At 35.5% G+C, this 16,245-nt stretch overlaps 2 protein-coding genes across 2 annotated transcripts; both read left to right on the forward strand.

Moving 5' to 3' along the window:
• The first annotated feature begins 955 nt into the window (after positions 1-955).
• Positions 956-7,488, forward strand: LOC132104052 (secretory carrier-associated membrane protein 3-like). The gene is made up of 9 exons (XM_059509239.1): positions 956-1,491; positions 2,435-2,518; positions 2,821-2,928; positions 3,552-3,672; positions 5,310-5,438; positions 5,912-6,071; positions 6,693-6,794; positions 6,915-7,032; positions 7,339-7,488. Exons 1-9 carry the CDS (start codon positions 1,438-1,440, stop codon positions 7,486-7,488), a joined length of 1,026 nt encoding a protein of 341 aa, XP_059365222.1. The 5' UTR covers positions 956-1,437.
• Positions 7,489-8,762: 1,274 nt separating this feature from the next.
• Positions 8,763-15,218, forward strand: LOC132104053 (E3 ubiquitin-protein ligase RNF115-like). Its single transcript, XM_059509240.1, has 9 exons — positions 8,763-8,915; positions 9,830-9,888; positions 10,012-10,084; positions 11,707-11,939; positions 12,130-12,198; positions 12,447-12,519; positions 12,701-12,794; positions 13,492-13,607; positions 14,417-15,218. The coding sequence occupies exons 1-9, from the start codon at positions 8,829-8,831 to the stop codon at positions 14,546-14,548; spliced, it is 936 nt and encodes a 311-aa protein (XP_059365223.1). The 5' UTR covers positions 8,763-8,828; the 3' UTR covers positions 14,549-15,218.
• The last annotated feature ends 1,027 nt before the right edge of the window (positions 15,219-16,245 follow it).

Consider the following 16,245-nt stretch of genomic DNA (forward strand, 5'->3'; position numbering starts at 1 on the left):
ATCCAGGAACAATGCTGTTTCAAAGTCAATTTGTGGAGTGCAGTTTCTTGGTTTCCATTCAGTATGTGTGAATTTTATCCACATCTGGTCAATACTGAAGTCAAAGTGCTGCATTGACAGTTTTTTTTCCCGAACACTTTATATACTAGCAGCAGAAACTTTATCATTTACCAAAGAAAGCAACCTGAATGTCTGCAGTCAGAGAGGTCGAGAGGTTTCTAAGAAAATGAAATTAGTCTTACAACAGAATGAGAGAGCAGGAAGAAGGGTGATTGTGTGTGCACGTGGAGCGGGGGAGAAGAGGTATATTTTGTGTTTTGAGGTATCATATGACTGACTTTCTCAAGTATAGGTCCCTCCTGTCACCCGTTTGAACTCACGACTTAAGAACTGCAAGCCTTCAGCAAATCTTCCCCGTGTGAAAACTTGCCCCGGTGCCCAATCTATATTTTACAGAGGAAAGTTACGATGTTTGCCTTGCGTAACTTTCGAGGCAACAGTGACGCCCAGTGGTCGAAACGGGAACAGAAACAGCATGAGCTTTTGAATTTACATTGTACCGATTAACAGAGACGGACGGACAGACAGATATTTTAGAAATTATAGGCCATGCTGTCATTAAAATAATATAATACACTGAAATACACTGAATTTAATTTGTTAGGCGAAACATGCCCCACTACGTCACTCCTCACACATGCGCTTTCTCGCATAAATTCATCATGTGATATAATAGCACTTTCTCATTGGCTCTTCCTCGTCATGTGACGTAACTATTTCCTTAAAGCGTCAGTTCTGCCGTGTTGCCATGTCCTCTAACTAATAAGCAATTTTGGATGTTTTGTTCAGTGTAAGTTAAGACTAGTTTATTTGTAGTTGTAATGTTAAGTATTTACATTTTATTCCTGTAAATGGAATTATTTCCAAAGATACATAATTTAACAGTTTACTCATCCAAAGTGGAAAAATGACCGCTTCTTTTAATTGTTATTATTTTTAATTATTTTATTTAGTTATTTGTGCCGTATTTAAAACCTGGCAACTCCCGTGTCATGTGATACTAACATATTTCCTGTGCTCTAGCGCTACACAACAACGCCGTCAGACTTGATATTGAAACAAAATCGTGTCGCTCGTCGGATCGTACAAAGGAAGATAAATTATTTAAAACAATACTAAAGAAGAAGACCACAGACCACTGGAGAATAGGGCTAGTTTTGCTATTGATTTGAAACGGACACCTGACGTCTCGTTGTGATGTTGGCTGGTTAGCTAGCTAGTGTTAACCAGTCGTGTGTGATTTGTTTGTTTTAAATTGATTTATTATAATCTAGTATTTACTGAACTAGATTTACTTCTGCCTGTAACTGTCCGCTACACAACACTGTTCTGGTGTTTATATATTGCCAAGGTTAAATCTGCCAAACCAGTACCAAAATGTCAAAATACACCACTTTTGCAGATGCAGCAGATGATCACAATCCATTTCAGGTAATATGCCGTTAAAAATGTTGTAATATTGTAAACTGTTTATGGTGTTGTCTTTTGTGGCTTAATTTGAGTAGTTCTGGTGATGCTGTCATAAGACTTGACAGTCATCAAAGACCAGACCAGTCATATGAATTTACATTAATGTGTTCTTGTATGAATGATCCTTCAGTCTGTGTACTTGACATTCTGCTCTGAATTTGAGCTGCTAGTTATTGATGACTTGCTGCTGTTTTTATAGCTAAATTAAATAATCAACTAAATAATTGAATGAAATAATTCAAGGAAAATTATTATAATGTGTAAATAGACTATCAGTCAAAAGTTTGGACACACCTTGTTATTGTTTATTGTTACAATTTTCCACATTTTAAAGTATTAAGTCATCAACAATGTAAAACTATATTATTATATAGTGTCTAAATTAGGCTAAAAATATTACATTTTTTATCATGAAGTTAGTTTTTTTTTTACAGAAAATTAAAAACAAAAAGTCACAAAGGTGTAGGAATTATATAGTGGCCAAATAAGGCAAAGTGAAGCCTGTGCATAGGTGCAGTTTATATTTGTCTTTTAAATCTAAATTTAAGTATAAGGACTTTAGGTCAGAAGGTTGTTAAGATCATGAGAACATAAATTCACCCATGTGTGTCTCAATCTTTGAGTGGCACTCTATTATTTTATGTTATTGCTGGTTAGTTACTTGCAGTTTATCAGAAGACTTTAATGTCTTGTTGTGTTTTATGTCTTAAGGTTAGTCCCCCTATAGCAGATAACGTGATTGCCTTAGAAACAATGATATTAGTGCAAGATATGTTTAAAGTGCCAGTTCTTAGGGCGACCTTGAAAATGCTACATTTTTGTGGTATCAGCCCAGATATTTACTTATTATCTATCTACCACCTGCTATATATGAACTGAAAAGTTTGTTTTCTTGTGTCTGCAGGATCCATCAGTGACTCAGCACAGCAGCAACACTGGCTATGCCACGCTGGATCTCTACAACCCATTCGACAACAACACAACAGCGGTAAATATGTCCATCCTGACCATTGTCAAAGTTGATTACGAAGCCTTCAATTATTAATACATTACATGATGGGTATACAATGGATTATATAAACAGTTTCACGTCACCTTGAGTTACCTCTGCTCTGCAAGACAAAATTCTTATCAGATACTTTTGTCATTATGTCATGTTATGTTTTTAAAGACGTCTGTTAATTTGTTGTATTATACCCGTCTTGCATCATTATGATGGCTTATTTTTGCTTAATTAGATTTTTATTAAGACGATATTAATTGGTTTGCTTGTTGTTTTGGGTAATGAAGCCTCCACCTCCCTATGAAGCCACATCTCCTGCCGCACCTCCTGCCCAAACGCCTCCCAGCAGCACCACACCAACTGAGCCCAAGAATTATGGATCCTATGGAACAAAGGTGCTGTTTAGAACTAATTGAGCCATATTTGTTCTAGAGCGGTTATTGAGCAATAAAGCCATTTTAACCATCTAAAATTGCATGATGATTTGTATAATTTGATCTTATTATTATTTCATTCTATATTCGGACAGCTTTAGAATTTTTCACAAAATGAATAGCATGATTAACCTGATTTGTATGGATAATCTTGAGACCACTGACTGATGTTTATTATTTTGTTTATGGGAATAGCAAGATAATAAAAATAAAGTGATAAAAATAAACATGCACTACCGTTCAAGTATTAATTACTGATACCTTTGGGATTTCTAAAGGATCACGTGACGGGAAGACTGGAGTGATGAGTGCTGAAAATTCAGCTTTGCTTTACAGGAATAAATTACAATATTAATATATATTATAATTTAATATATATTATATTTTCCACTAATTAATACATTAAAAATGAACACTGCTGTGGAATAGTTAGCACACTAAACAGCTGAATTTCAAACAGTTGACCATGAATATATCTCATCTATTTAATACTGTGCAAAAATGGTTCTTAATGTGGAAGTGACAGAAAACAGTTATGCATTTCATAAGTGTTAACTGCCTCTTTCGCTCTCTCTCTGTTGCAGTCTGCAGTGAATGCCACCACAGCAGATCTATTGAGGAAGCAGGAGGAACTAGAAAGAAAAGCAAAAGAGCTGGAGAGAAGAGAGAGAGAGCTGAATGCACATGCACTTGGGTCTGGAGCCAGTGAGTGAAGGCTTGGGAAAAATATCTTGATTTGTGTTTTAGCCAGGGGAATTAATTGTAAACGAAAGATCTTGTACAGTGATAATTGATAGTGTTGTCTTCCGTTTTGACTTAACAATGATCCACAACATCCTAACATTGTCTAACATCCTAACAGCGGGTGTTTCATGTGGAACCACCATTCACATTTTCAGAAAATGTACTTATCTAGATGCATTATTGGAAGATCTTTGATTTAAAAGTATTTCAGTACTCCCAGCTCCATTTGCACATTCTACCATTTTCAAATCCACTTTTGGATAAACAATTGCACAAAATTCTCCAGATTTTCAAGACAGAAAATGGGACAAGCAATCAGTGTGTTTTTTTAAGAATGAAATGCTTCAATTCAGTCAAGATCAGCAGAACATACAAAGCAGAACACATTTAAATAACAACAATATATCTGCATGGAAGAGAGCAAAGTAGAGTAGGAATAGAAAATGATTTTATGTAAAAGAAGTGACATAAAACAAGTGTATTGTAAGAACTGAAGTGATTAGGCCTAAAAAAAAAAAAAAAGTTTGGTTCCGGTTGGTTGTCAGTTGAGGTCATTGGTCGGTAGGGAATTTTTTTTTTTTTTTTTTCCCTCTCTCTCCAGTGGCAGTTTTACACACACACACACACACACACGCGCGCGCTGATTTTAAATGTGTGTACCGGTACTTTTACGACAGTGATTCTGTATTCCAGTTTAAAGTCTGTTGTTGCCATAGACACGCAAAACGCACACACACACACACAAAAAGCCTTCGCGGGAGTTTGACAGGCGATCTCATAGTAGATTAACATGGAGGATTTGAACTTGAAAAACGGAGTGTACAGACATCTTTTTGTAGTCAAAAAACATTCTTTGTTATGTTCATTTATGTGGTTTATTTGATTTTGATGCTATAAATTAACTAGAAGCAAGAGACGATCAGTTAGTTTTAACTGATGATCTAACTTACAGCGATCTGTTTCGACACATTCAAGAGCCACAAAACGGTATTTATTGTTTACATTTCTTTAAAAAATGACCACATTTGAAAGGAGAAATAACCAAATGAGACTTTGTTTCATATTAAAAGTAAGCTGGTAATGTTAATGTCCTGTCTGTCAGCATGTTGTCAGTGCCCTCTCTGTTCCGCGATATATTGTTGACTCCCCCCGTGTTTCTCTTAATGTTACGATTTCCAAACCTTAAGTTATAGCTCACTTTAGGAATTGACAGTTAAAGGGTTTTGATGCAATACTTAATGGTTTTTAACGGATTACTTAAGTGTAAAACAGCATTTAAAGGAAACTGTAATTTAATTAACGATGTGTGAAAGACCGTTCTTCCCCAGTCTCATAAAATAAATTTGGGTCGCACATAAATTGACAGGGTCGGTCGGAAACCGGAACCAAACTAATTTTTTTTTAGGCCTTATTAAGATTCACTTCTAAAATTGTTGCTCAGGGACAAAGAAACAGCACGTCTAAAAAGATGACAGTGATGGATGGTGGATGGTATTTTCAAAGGAGTACGATTTAGACCTTGGCGGTAATGAACAAGACATTAATGGAGTGTGATTGATGAATGGGGATATGAATCTCTTTCTGTTCTTCTCTCTCAGCTCGTCAGAATAATTGGCCCCCATTGCCCTCCTTCTGCCCAATGGGACCGTGTTTCTATCAGGACATTAACGTGGAGATTAGTCAAAGTTTCCAGCGCACTGTCACCACCATGTACTACTACTGGATGTGTAAGTTTGCTCAGTTTAGTACGTCTTTTGCAGCGTGTGGATGGGTCTGGTTTGTATCTGTCCTCCATCATTTTCAGTAAATACTTTAATTATGAATTTATCATGCATGCTTTCATTAGTTAAACAGAAATTGGTAGTCTTCTTTGTAGTGATTGACCAGTATATTGGCCAGACTGATTAATCAAACATTATTTGCCCATTTTGAGCAGAAAATCTCAAAAGCCTCTTCAATGGACAAGTTAAAAATCACCCAAAAGTTGTTATATTAACTCATTAACTCACTCGTAACTTATTCATTAATTCACCCTTATGTGAGTTTAAAATATACCTTTGACTAGAACTTTAAATATTACACTCAAAGTTTTTATATAAGTATAACCTAATGCTACATTGGTTTGCTAGTCTGCAGTTTTTCTTTATACTTCTCTTTCCCTCTCTTTTTACCCACTTCTCTCGTCATTTTTTCCTTGTAGTCACAGCATGCACTTTGCTCTTTAATCTCATCTCCTGTTTGGCAATGTTCTGTGCGGACCCCATCAATGGAGTTGGTTTTGGTCTTGCCATACTCTGGTTTCTCCTCTTCACCCCCTGCTCCTTTGTTTGTTGGTACAGGCCTGTGTACAAAGCCTTCAGGTATGTACCACTTTGGTCTCTCGCTGAGGGTGGGACAGATGAGTTTTTTTATTCATCAGAACAGATTTGGAGAAATTTAGCATTGTATCACTCACTCACCAATGGATCCTTGGCAGTGAATGGGTGCCATCAGAATGTGAGTCCAAACAGCTGATAAAAACATCACAATAATCCTCAAGTTACCTACACCACTCCAGTCAAGCAATTAATACCAGAGGATCCATTGGTGATCAAGTGATGCTAAATTTCTCCAAATATGTTTGAGAAACAAACTCAACTGCATCTTGGGTGGCCTGAGGGTGAGCACATTTTTGAAACAAAATTGTATGTTTGCGTGTACTATTCATTTAAAGGCATTAAGTGTCATTATTTCTGTTAATTACTGAATAAACTCATAACTTGGTATTAAACTTTGGGATAAGTCTTGTTCTGTAGATACAAGTAATTCTTGAAATTATGCAGATTTCTGACAATTTTCGCCTGCTCTACGACAAAATGAGTGGGAAATAAACATGATAATGTATAATCGTTTGTTATACTATTATGATAAAAAATATATATATTTTAAAAATGTTTCCAAACATAATGACCTGTTCATTGTGTGCCTCCATTTCTCAACAGGAGTGACAGTTCCTTCAACTTCTTTGCATTTTTCTTTGTCTTCTTCGCCCAACTGGTGCTTTATGTTATCATGACTATTGGTATCCCTGGCTGGGGCTTCAGGTGAGCAAAAAAAAAACATTTGTGCAGATTTGGTTATCAACCTGTTGATTGTCTTTTAATTGTCATTCCATTCTTACTAATTTGGCCACTGGCTCTCTTTCTCTTCCATTTGTGTCTCAGTGGGTGGATCGTGAGTTTAGCCGCTCTAAGCAAGAGCAAGGCGGTGGGTGTGATCATGATGATAAATGCTGCGCTCTTCACTGCTCAGGCAGCCTTGGGAGTGATGTTACTCAAGAGGGTAAATCGCATCACCAATAACAGCATCCATTGACAGTCAAATTAGTGATATAATCTTAAGTATAAATTGAAAACCATACAAAATGTTTATCTTAATATGTTATTGTTGGATATAGTGATTAGTGGGGCTGTGGGGCATGACATTCATCATGCTCTTTAGTACTTTTTATTTTGAAATAATGCAATTATACTTTAAATGACTTTTTTTTTTTTTTTTATCAAATAAATACAGCCCTGGAGAGAATAAGAGACTTTACAACTGCATTCCCAAACTTAACTTAAATTTTTTTGCATCTTCTCCCATCAGGTTCATTCTATGTACAGGCAGACTGGAGCGAGCTTTGAGAAGGCCCAGGCTGAGTTTGCTACCGGTGTGCTTTCCAATCAGGCAGTGCGCCAGGCAGCCACCAATGCCACCGTTTCTGCTGCACAGGGCGCCTTCACTGCACCCCGGTAGAGTGTTGAGGAACGTGTTTGCTTACACAGCCTAAAGACAAAGTGACTTCTTCTAGCACTCCTAGACATGACATTGGAAACCAACGCACTTACCCTAGACCCATCTTGTATGCATGTCAAGATGTAGTAAAACACCATTGGATTTCTGTTGTATTTTTTGGTCTTGCTGAGCATTAGGCCATGCAAAAAGGATCTAGGTGTTGGTTGATTTCAAGTTATGGGTTATATATGCTGTCTGTGAGGATCTATGATCAACTAATACAATGGTCTTTCTGTTTATCATGCTAGAAAAAGTCACTGTATTTCGTTAAGACCGTAAAAATACCTAATACCACAGGTTTTGGCTTACAATTCTTGTCTCTCTTCAAGAGACAAGCCTTGCAGATTACACAAAGACGTGTCACATTCTGCCTTTGGTTTTCCCTTGACCTCCTTCTTTGTGTGTAAATAGCAGTGAATTTTAAACCTGTGAAGTTTAATTTGCCAAAAGTTTTTCTTAAGCAAAAGAGAGATATCCCATATCATGTTTTAGAGATTCATCACTAGGGTTATTAGTCTGTTAGTGGATGGATTTCATTATTTATGAAAAAGCATGTTTTGACGCAGCTTAAACTACTGTATGTACCTCTTTGCAGTTATACATGACTAATGTTTTATTTTCATGAGTTGAGGAAGGTGATTTGTGCTTTGGAATACATAATCATACTTCATACCTAGATATAAAACTCACAATTTCTTATCCAAATGAAAAAAACTAAAACAAGATTGGTGCAGTTATCATTGGTCAACCTATTTGTGTTGCTTTTGTGATTTGTAACTTTTTTTCGTTCTTTTTTTCGTCATTTCAATCTAACGTTTTGTCTTAACACTATAGTATTAACCTAAATGAAAGTATTACTTTGTTGTTTTAACGTTATTGTATTGCTGCTGTATGTTCTTGTAACTGTTACTGCTATTTGTTTTATTAAAGTTCGTGAATATGCATCTTATACTTTGCCTTTGCACTCACTATATATTAAGCCAATAAAGGTTTAGTATAGTCTATACTATATGTTTAATATTTTATTTATTTTTCTATATTTGTTATTTTGTTGTTGTTATACAAGTACCTTAAACGTCGTTTGTTTTAAAATCTTAATGAATAGTAAGCATTTGATAAGAAACAGTAGAGGACATTTTGCTTGGTATTTCTTCACGACATGTATGAAAATACTTCAATTTTGGTCAAGAAAGTATTCTAAATAGTAAGACGTTTTAAACGTTCGAAATGACGCGTCTCCTTGACAACCGACGCTCCTTTCCAACTGTACAACGCGTAACGTCATAGTTGAGTGAGTGAAGATGGCGGAGGCCGCTGCTGCTACTGCTGCTCCTGGACACCGGTTCTTCTGTCACTGCTGCAGAGGTGAAATCGACCCCAAGCTGCCTGTAAGTACACAGAAATACTTCATTAACAAGCGTTTGTGCGTTTTGTGTGCTTACCCTGTGATACGCTTCAACGCACCTCAAGTGTTCCTTCTTACACCTATAACGTACAGTAGAAGTACTAACTTACTGTACTGCATTTATTTCTTACAACGTTAGATGTAGTGTTTGTTTGAGTTGTCGCGCATTGGCACAGAACTATGGGGATGTGGTTCACGAAACTAAACGTTATAAGTAGTGTGCGACTAATGTCATCATGGTTGCGAGGAATTAAGTAACCAAGTTTGGGAGATACACTGATGCCAAATTTAGCACAGCCTCGACCGTCTGCAACCCTGGTCAAGTAGAAACACAAGCATGCGTGCATTGATTGACAGATGTGCAGGTCCTGGACAGGTTGTCTGACACAAAGGCGCATGTAATATAATAACAAAGAACTATATATATATATGAATTGAATCCTCCAAACTAAAATACTAATACCATGGTTTGTAATGTCTATTTGGTAAACATGTAAGTCACATGGAATACGGTCACACAAGGGTTAAACTGTTTTCTCAGGACAAAGATATTTTTAGATAAATGTCAGGTTGGTTCAAGTTGTCACGTGTTTTAAAGCAACATGGTATTATGTGTTTGTCACACAAATTTTACATGTTAAATGATTTTATTTTTCATGGACAATAACAATGGAAATGCTCAATAGCATTAGGCAGTCAAGATAGTAAAATAAATATACAAACCTAGAGAATTATTCACTGCAGTTAAACTAGTGACAACTGTGAAAACTATCCCTGGTATATTATTTATATATAATCTTACATTACATTTTTACTGCTATTTTTGCAACCTATAAAACTTTACAGATAAACATGTTTTACTTATGATGTCCTTATAGTGTGCATGTGTTTGAACAGGAATATGTTTGTCCCAGATGTGACTCTGGTTTTATTGAAGAGGTGTCAGAGAACTCATGGTGAGTTTTGCTTTTATGTCAGTAACTACTGAGATTGTAATATTTTTCTTTACTGTAATTCCATAGATCTTTGTTTACTCAACTTGTTTGTCATTTACATTGAGTAAAACAATGCTTCATTAGTTTTCTTCAGAGTCGTGATGGTGCTGGTGCTGCCGCTGTAGGCGAGGATGACATGGCCTCACAGTTTGCAGAGGTATAATACTTTTAATATAATACCCACTGTCTTCCAATAACTGATTATTTGAGCATCATATATCATTAACTATAACTAAAACGATTAAAAAATTTTTGGAAATGAAATGAAAATATAACTATTGGATGAAAAACAAAACTAAACAAAAATAAAAATGTTGCCTTGTCAAAGTAATAAAAGCAGTACAATTAAATTAATAATAAGTGGAAATTAATAAAAAAGCAAAAACTGACTAAAATTAATAAAAATATATAGTAATATTTAATAAACGTAAATTCATAAAAATGGCAAAAGCACATAACAGAATTACTGAAAAAATAAGTACAATTAAAATGAAAATAAAATATAATTCAAAATATTAATAAAAACTTAAGAATAATTACAAAATTAAAGATCGTTGGATTTTTTTTTCTTTAAATCAAATGTAAATTAATGTCCCAGTCACATTTTCTTGGTTAAATAAACATTACCTACAATATCAGAAAGAGAGAGAGAGAGAAAATTCTATTCTATTTAAATTTTTTTTAGAAGTGTTATCAATATTCTATTTATTAAAGCCAAGTATGAATCTCATGAAGTTAGTGTTTTTAAAGGGTTAGTTCACCCAAAAATTAAAATTAGCCCATAAATTACTCACCCTCTAGTCATCTTAGGTGTACATGGCTTTCTTCTTTTAGATGAATCCAGTCGGAGTTATATTAAAAATTGTCTTTGATCTTTCAAGTTGTTTCATGGCACTCAGCGGGTGTTGCAGTGCTTCAGTCCAAAAGAAGAGAAATAAAAAGCACCCATCCATAATAAAAAGTGTCTCACACGGCCCCAGGGGGTGAACAAAGGCCTCCTGTAGCGAATTGATGCGTTTTTGCAAGAATAAAAAATCCATATTCAATACGTAATAATTACGTTAATCTAGCCCCAAAAGTAGTAAAAAGAAGCAGTTCTGGGGGAAAGACGTATGAGGTCAGCGTTGTGCATGCGCCGGTGAGTCTCGTGAAAACCAAGGTTTGTTAACAGGAGCAAAGGAAGCCAAGTTTCCTTACTTTAGCAAAGGAAAACCAGTCTCCTCTTGGCTTATATCTAAATCCTCCGACATTCTTCTTTACAAATCCTCATTTTGTATTTCTTATTCGTGACCATTGTTTTGTTTTGATCTTTCCCCTGCCCTTCCGCGTGTCACTTCTGAGCGGCGCATGCACAGAGCTGACCTCATACGTCATTCCCCTGGAACTGCTTCCATTTACAACAGTGAGCGCAAGCTAGATTAAAGTGAGTATTACGTTTTAAATATGGTTATTTTTCTTAGAAAAACGCATCGATTCCCTACGGGAGGACTTTGTTCATCTCCCGGAGCCATGTGAGATGCTTTTTATTTCACTTCTTTTGGACTGAAGCTCTGCAACATCCGCTGAGTGCCATAAAACAGCTTGAACGATCAAAAGGCAGTATTTTATATAACTCCGACTGGATTTGTCTTTAAAGAAGAAAGTCATATACACCTAGGATGACTTGAGAGTGAGTAATTTATGGGCTAATTTTCACTTTTGGTTAAACTAACCCTTTAAGCGGGGCTCAGTCATGGTTTTGTTTCTCTATTAGCCTTTTGTCTTTTCCTTCGCCATTAGCTGTGGCAGCTGCTTTTCATGGAACATTCAGCCCTCCTTTCCGACCCCACTGTCACAGACGCGCTCCGCAGCCCCTCAGGGGTTGAAGCAGCAGTTGGTGATCCTGCCCCTGAGACAGCGGGACCCGTAGCGTCTGTGGAGACTTTGTCAGACTGCACAGAGCCTGTGCTTCCCCCTCAACAAAACAGCCAGCAGCGAAACTCTAGACTGGATCAGGGACAGGCTGTGGAGGGGTGTGTAATGCCACTTGTTACAGCTGCTGTCTACTAGGAGTTCTAAAAGACGGAATATGTGTTGATCAATATTTAAAGTTTTACATTCATGGTTTATTCATATATATATATATATATATATATATATATATATATATATATAAAATAGAACGTATGAGAAATGACATACTATACTCTTTGTTTCTTTAAGGATGGTCCAGCAGTTCCTGTCTGGTCTGTTTTCCAATTCAGATAGTGCAGGTTCCCAAACCTCCTCATGGTATGTTTTGTGGTTTACCATGATTCTGTGAAGTATAATAGGTTTCTGAGACAACACTCAATCATTCAAACAGATTTAGAGTTTGGCTGAGCTTAAACAATATTTGTATCAACCCATCACCTCTGCTGTTTGACAGGAATGTTGTTTCTGGACCAACAAAAGATATTCAGTTTCCTGCAAATGTACTTATTTGTATATGACATTATCTACAGATCCATCCAGTGATTTATCAATAACCTATTCCTCAGGTCTAGCATGCTGCACTCTAACCCTGGAGATTATGCTTGGGGACAAGGAGGTTTAGATGCGGTCATCACACAGGTGAGTCACACTGTCATCTGATGATATGACTCAAGTTATCAAGCCTTTTTGCATTTTGCCTCTTGGGACTTAAATTTGTCCCCGGGCTGGAGTCAAGCACATTATAGATTTTTCTTGTGAAAACTAAACCATTAGAAATATCCTGCTCATCAGCTGTTGCAGATTTAGTTTTTTCTTCCAGTTGCTTGGTCAGTCTGAAAATACCGGCCCCCCTCCTGCCGGGAAGGAGATGATCTCATCTCTGCCCATCGTTAGCATCTCCACAGAACAGGCTGGTAAATTCCCATAATCCTCTGAGTCACCATGCACACTTTATTTTAAGTGCTATAAAGGAAAACAGGGCTGGTCACACATATCTGGTCACCTCCAGAAAGCTTTTTTTGCTTTTTCTGACAGACTATTGTATTGAATATGATAAATTCAAGAGGGTGAACTGGAAAGTGTTACACCATGATGAATATGTATAATTCTGAGAGCAGTGCATTGTATATAAGCCATATTTATATCAAATATTTCCCAAGACTCACATTCTTCCCCTCATGTTATTTATTGCTGAGCTGCAGATCTGTTTGTTCACTAAGCTGCAAGTTTTTCACTCAAAAAAAAAAAAAAAAAAAAATTTACTGAACTAATGTTGTTCCAAACCTGTATGGCTTTAATTGTTCTGTGGCACATAAATGAATAAAACCTGAAGAATGTTGGTAACCAAACGGTTTCAGTTTCCAATGACTTCCATTATACGAAAATACAATAGAAGCCAATGGGAGCCAAAATATCTTCTTTTGTGTTCAGCAGAAGAAAGAAAGTCTTTTGAGTTTGCAACGACATGAGATTGAGTAAATGATGACAGAATTGTAATTTTCAGATGAACTATCCCTTTGATTTTCAACTTTCCATTTCACAGTAGATAGCACTTGACAGTGTCTCTCTCCATGTTTCTTGTGCATATATTCTTCTACATCTCTCTAACAGCATGCCGGCTGGAATGCCCTGTGTGTAGAGAGGAGTACACTGAAGGGGAATCTGTCCGACAGCTGCCCTGTCTGCACTACTTTCACAGCAACTGTATCGTGCCCTGGCTACAACTGGTATGAGTCTCATAAAATGACCTTAGTGCTGGATCATTTGTCATCAGACCCATGTTTATTAATAAAAATAAAACCCTCAGGAATTTCCAGTGGGTTTTTAAAATGTCAGTTTTCGATTTATGAGCACACCAAACTTTCTGGTTAACATTACTTGAACAGACTTCTCTCTAGAAGTCATACCGCAAACATTAACTTTTGAGGTGGTAGGTTTGAAATGTGCTGAGATGTACATGATATATTGAAATTATATGTCATGTACAACTAAATTATGTGCTAAAATAACCTACACTAGTATTCGGAAGTCTTGAGGTTGGTAAGATTTTTTGAAAGAAGTCTCTTGAACTCAACCAAGGCTGTATTTATTTGATTTAAAAAAAACAGTAAAAACACTAATACTGTGAAATATTATTACAATTTAAAATAACTGTTTTCTTCAATGTTTTAAAATGTAATTCCTGTTATAGCAAAGCTGAATTTTCAGCATCATTACTCCAGTCTTCATTGTCACATGATCCTTCAGAAGTCATTCTAAAATACTGATTTGGTGCTCAAGAAACATTTATTATGAATATTAATGGTAAAAACATAATTGTACTGCTTAATATTTGAGTTTTTTTAGATTCTGTGTTGAATAGAGAGTTTAAAAGAACAGCTCTTATTTTAAATTACATTTTTTGGTAACATTATAAATGTTTTTACCACCATTTTTGATCAACTTAAATGCTAAGTCATTGCTAAATAAGTGTTAATTTCTTTAAAAATAAAAAGACAATTACTGTTCTGTCCTCATTTTGTTTTTTTGTTAATAGCACGACACCTGCCCTGTCTGCCGGAAAAGTCTGGATGGTGAAGACTGGAGTTTCCAGCCACAGACTGGACCTTCAGGGGCAATTCCATCACCGATGAATGTAGAGGAACGTAGCACCTCTGAGACTCTTTAGCCTCCTTTTAATACCTCACAATGAAGTGAACGCACAGTTCACTTTCCTTTACCTGTCAACAGATGACATCTGCACTGCACATGCTTTCACTCTTTTGAAGGCATCATAGAAACGCAAAGATTTAGATACCTGCTCAAGTTTTGCACTGTAAAACGTTTCATCTGTTGTTCTGTACGTGTTTTGGGTTGATAGTTTGACATTGCTATGTGTTGCTATTTTGAAGATTTGTGGGTTTTTGTGGATGGATAGAAAAATAATCGTATTTATTGTATTAACAAGTTTTGAAGATGTTTTAGAACTATCCTTGATGATCCTCTTGGTGCATTTGTCTTTATTCTCAGGGTTCCTCGACTGCTCCAAATTTTGATATGGATTGTGAGACAGTCCCACTTATAAGAGTTCACTTCAGAATATGGCCTTTGAACATTTCATTTGGAATTTTATACCACACCGGTAAAGGTAAAATGTTTACAAGAGAGAAATAAAAACAATGTTACAATAAATAACTACAAAAACTTAACTTTAAGCTAACCTTCTACATATTGCACTCTCACATAAATAAAAGACTATTTTTGTTTTTTTGGCATCGGAGTGTATGAACTATTTAGGGTTTTTCAACTTTTGACTTCTAGAATGGAGGGTGGTTGATGGCAATATAATGCTGATATATTTTAACTAATTCAACCTAATGAAGAAAAACGAGACAAAACTGTGTAATCTAGAATCTAGATAAACATTTGACATAAAATTTAATAATTTAAAAATGGCCAAATATGGCTTGTGGGCTTAAAGAAGTTACATTATGATTAATTAACAATTCATACATTTTTCTTCTCTTTTTTTTTTACTTTTTAGAAATACTTTTCTTCAGCAAGGTTGCATTAAATTGATCAAAAGTGACAGTAAAGAAATTTGTGATGTTACAAAAGATTTATATTTCAAATAAATGCTGTTCTTTTGAACTTTTTATGTGTATTCATTAAAGAATCCTGAAGAAACTAATCATTTTATTAAATGATTATGAAACTAATCATTTTATTTTCCCTAAAATAAAAAGCAACACAACACTTTTTTTTTTCTTTTTAACATTTCTTTTCATAAGAAATGTGTCTTTGGGACAAAATCAGCATATTAGAATGATTTCCTAAGGATCATGTGACACCGAACACTGGAGTAATGATGCTGAAAATTCAGCTTTGCCATCACAAGAATAAATTACTTTATGTATTTTTCAGTGTACATTATACAAGTTATAATGTAAAGTTGGCATATTGTGAGACAGATTTGCATTTCAAATGGATAAAAATCACATATAGTTTCCAGCGACAATTGTCATTACATTAGACTATTTTGTATGATAAGGAAGCTTATGAATCCCCAGTTTCCTAATTTGTATCATTATTGTCATTAATGTGGGACGCATCACCATCTCATGGGTTAGTCAGATTATTTATCATCTCATTTGCATTGTAAAAACCTAAAAAATTAGTTATGAAACAGTTTCACTATATAAACCATGAAGTTTTAATTTCTGTTTCATCAAGGTAGTAGTTTCTGCATTACTGGAAGTAAATGGGTCATGTTTCTATTAATATTTTTTTATGAAGCAATACCCCCACAATGATAATTTGTTATATTAAGACACTATGGACTTGTGTAAATGCAAGATTTAATAGCCACCTAGATCAATGTAAAAA

This window comes from Carassius carassius, chromosome 25 (assembly GCF_963082965.1).
Source record: "Carassius carassius chromosome 25, fCarCar2.1, whole genome shotgun sequence".
Taxonomy (NCBI): Eukaryota; Metazoa; Chordata; class Actinopteri; order Cypriniformes; family Cyprinidae; genus Carassius; species Carassius carassius.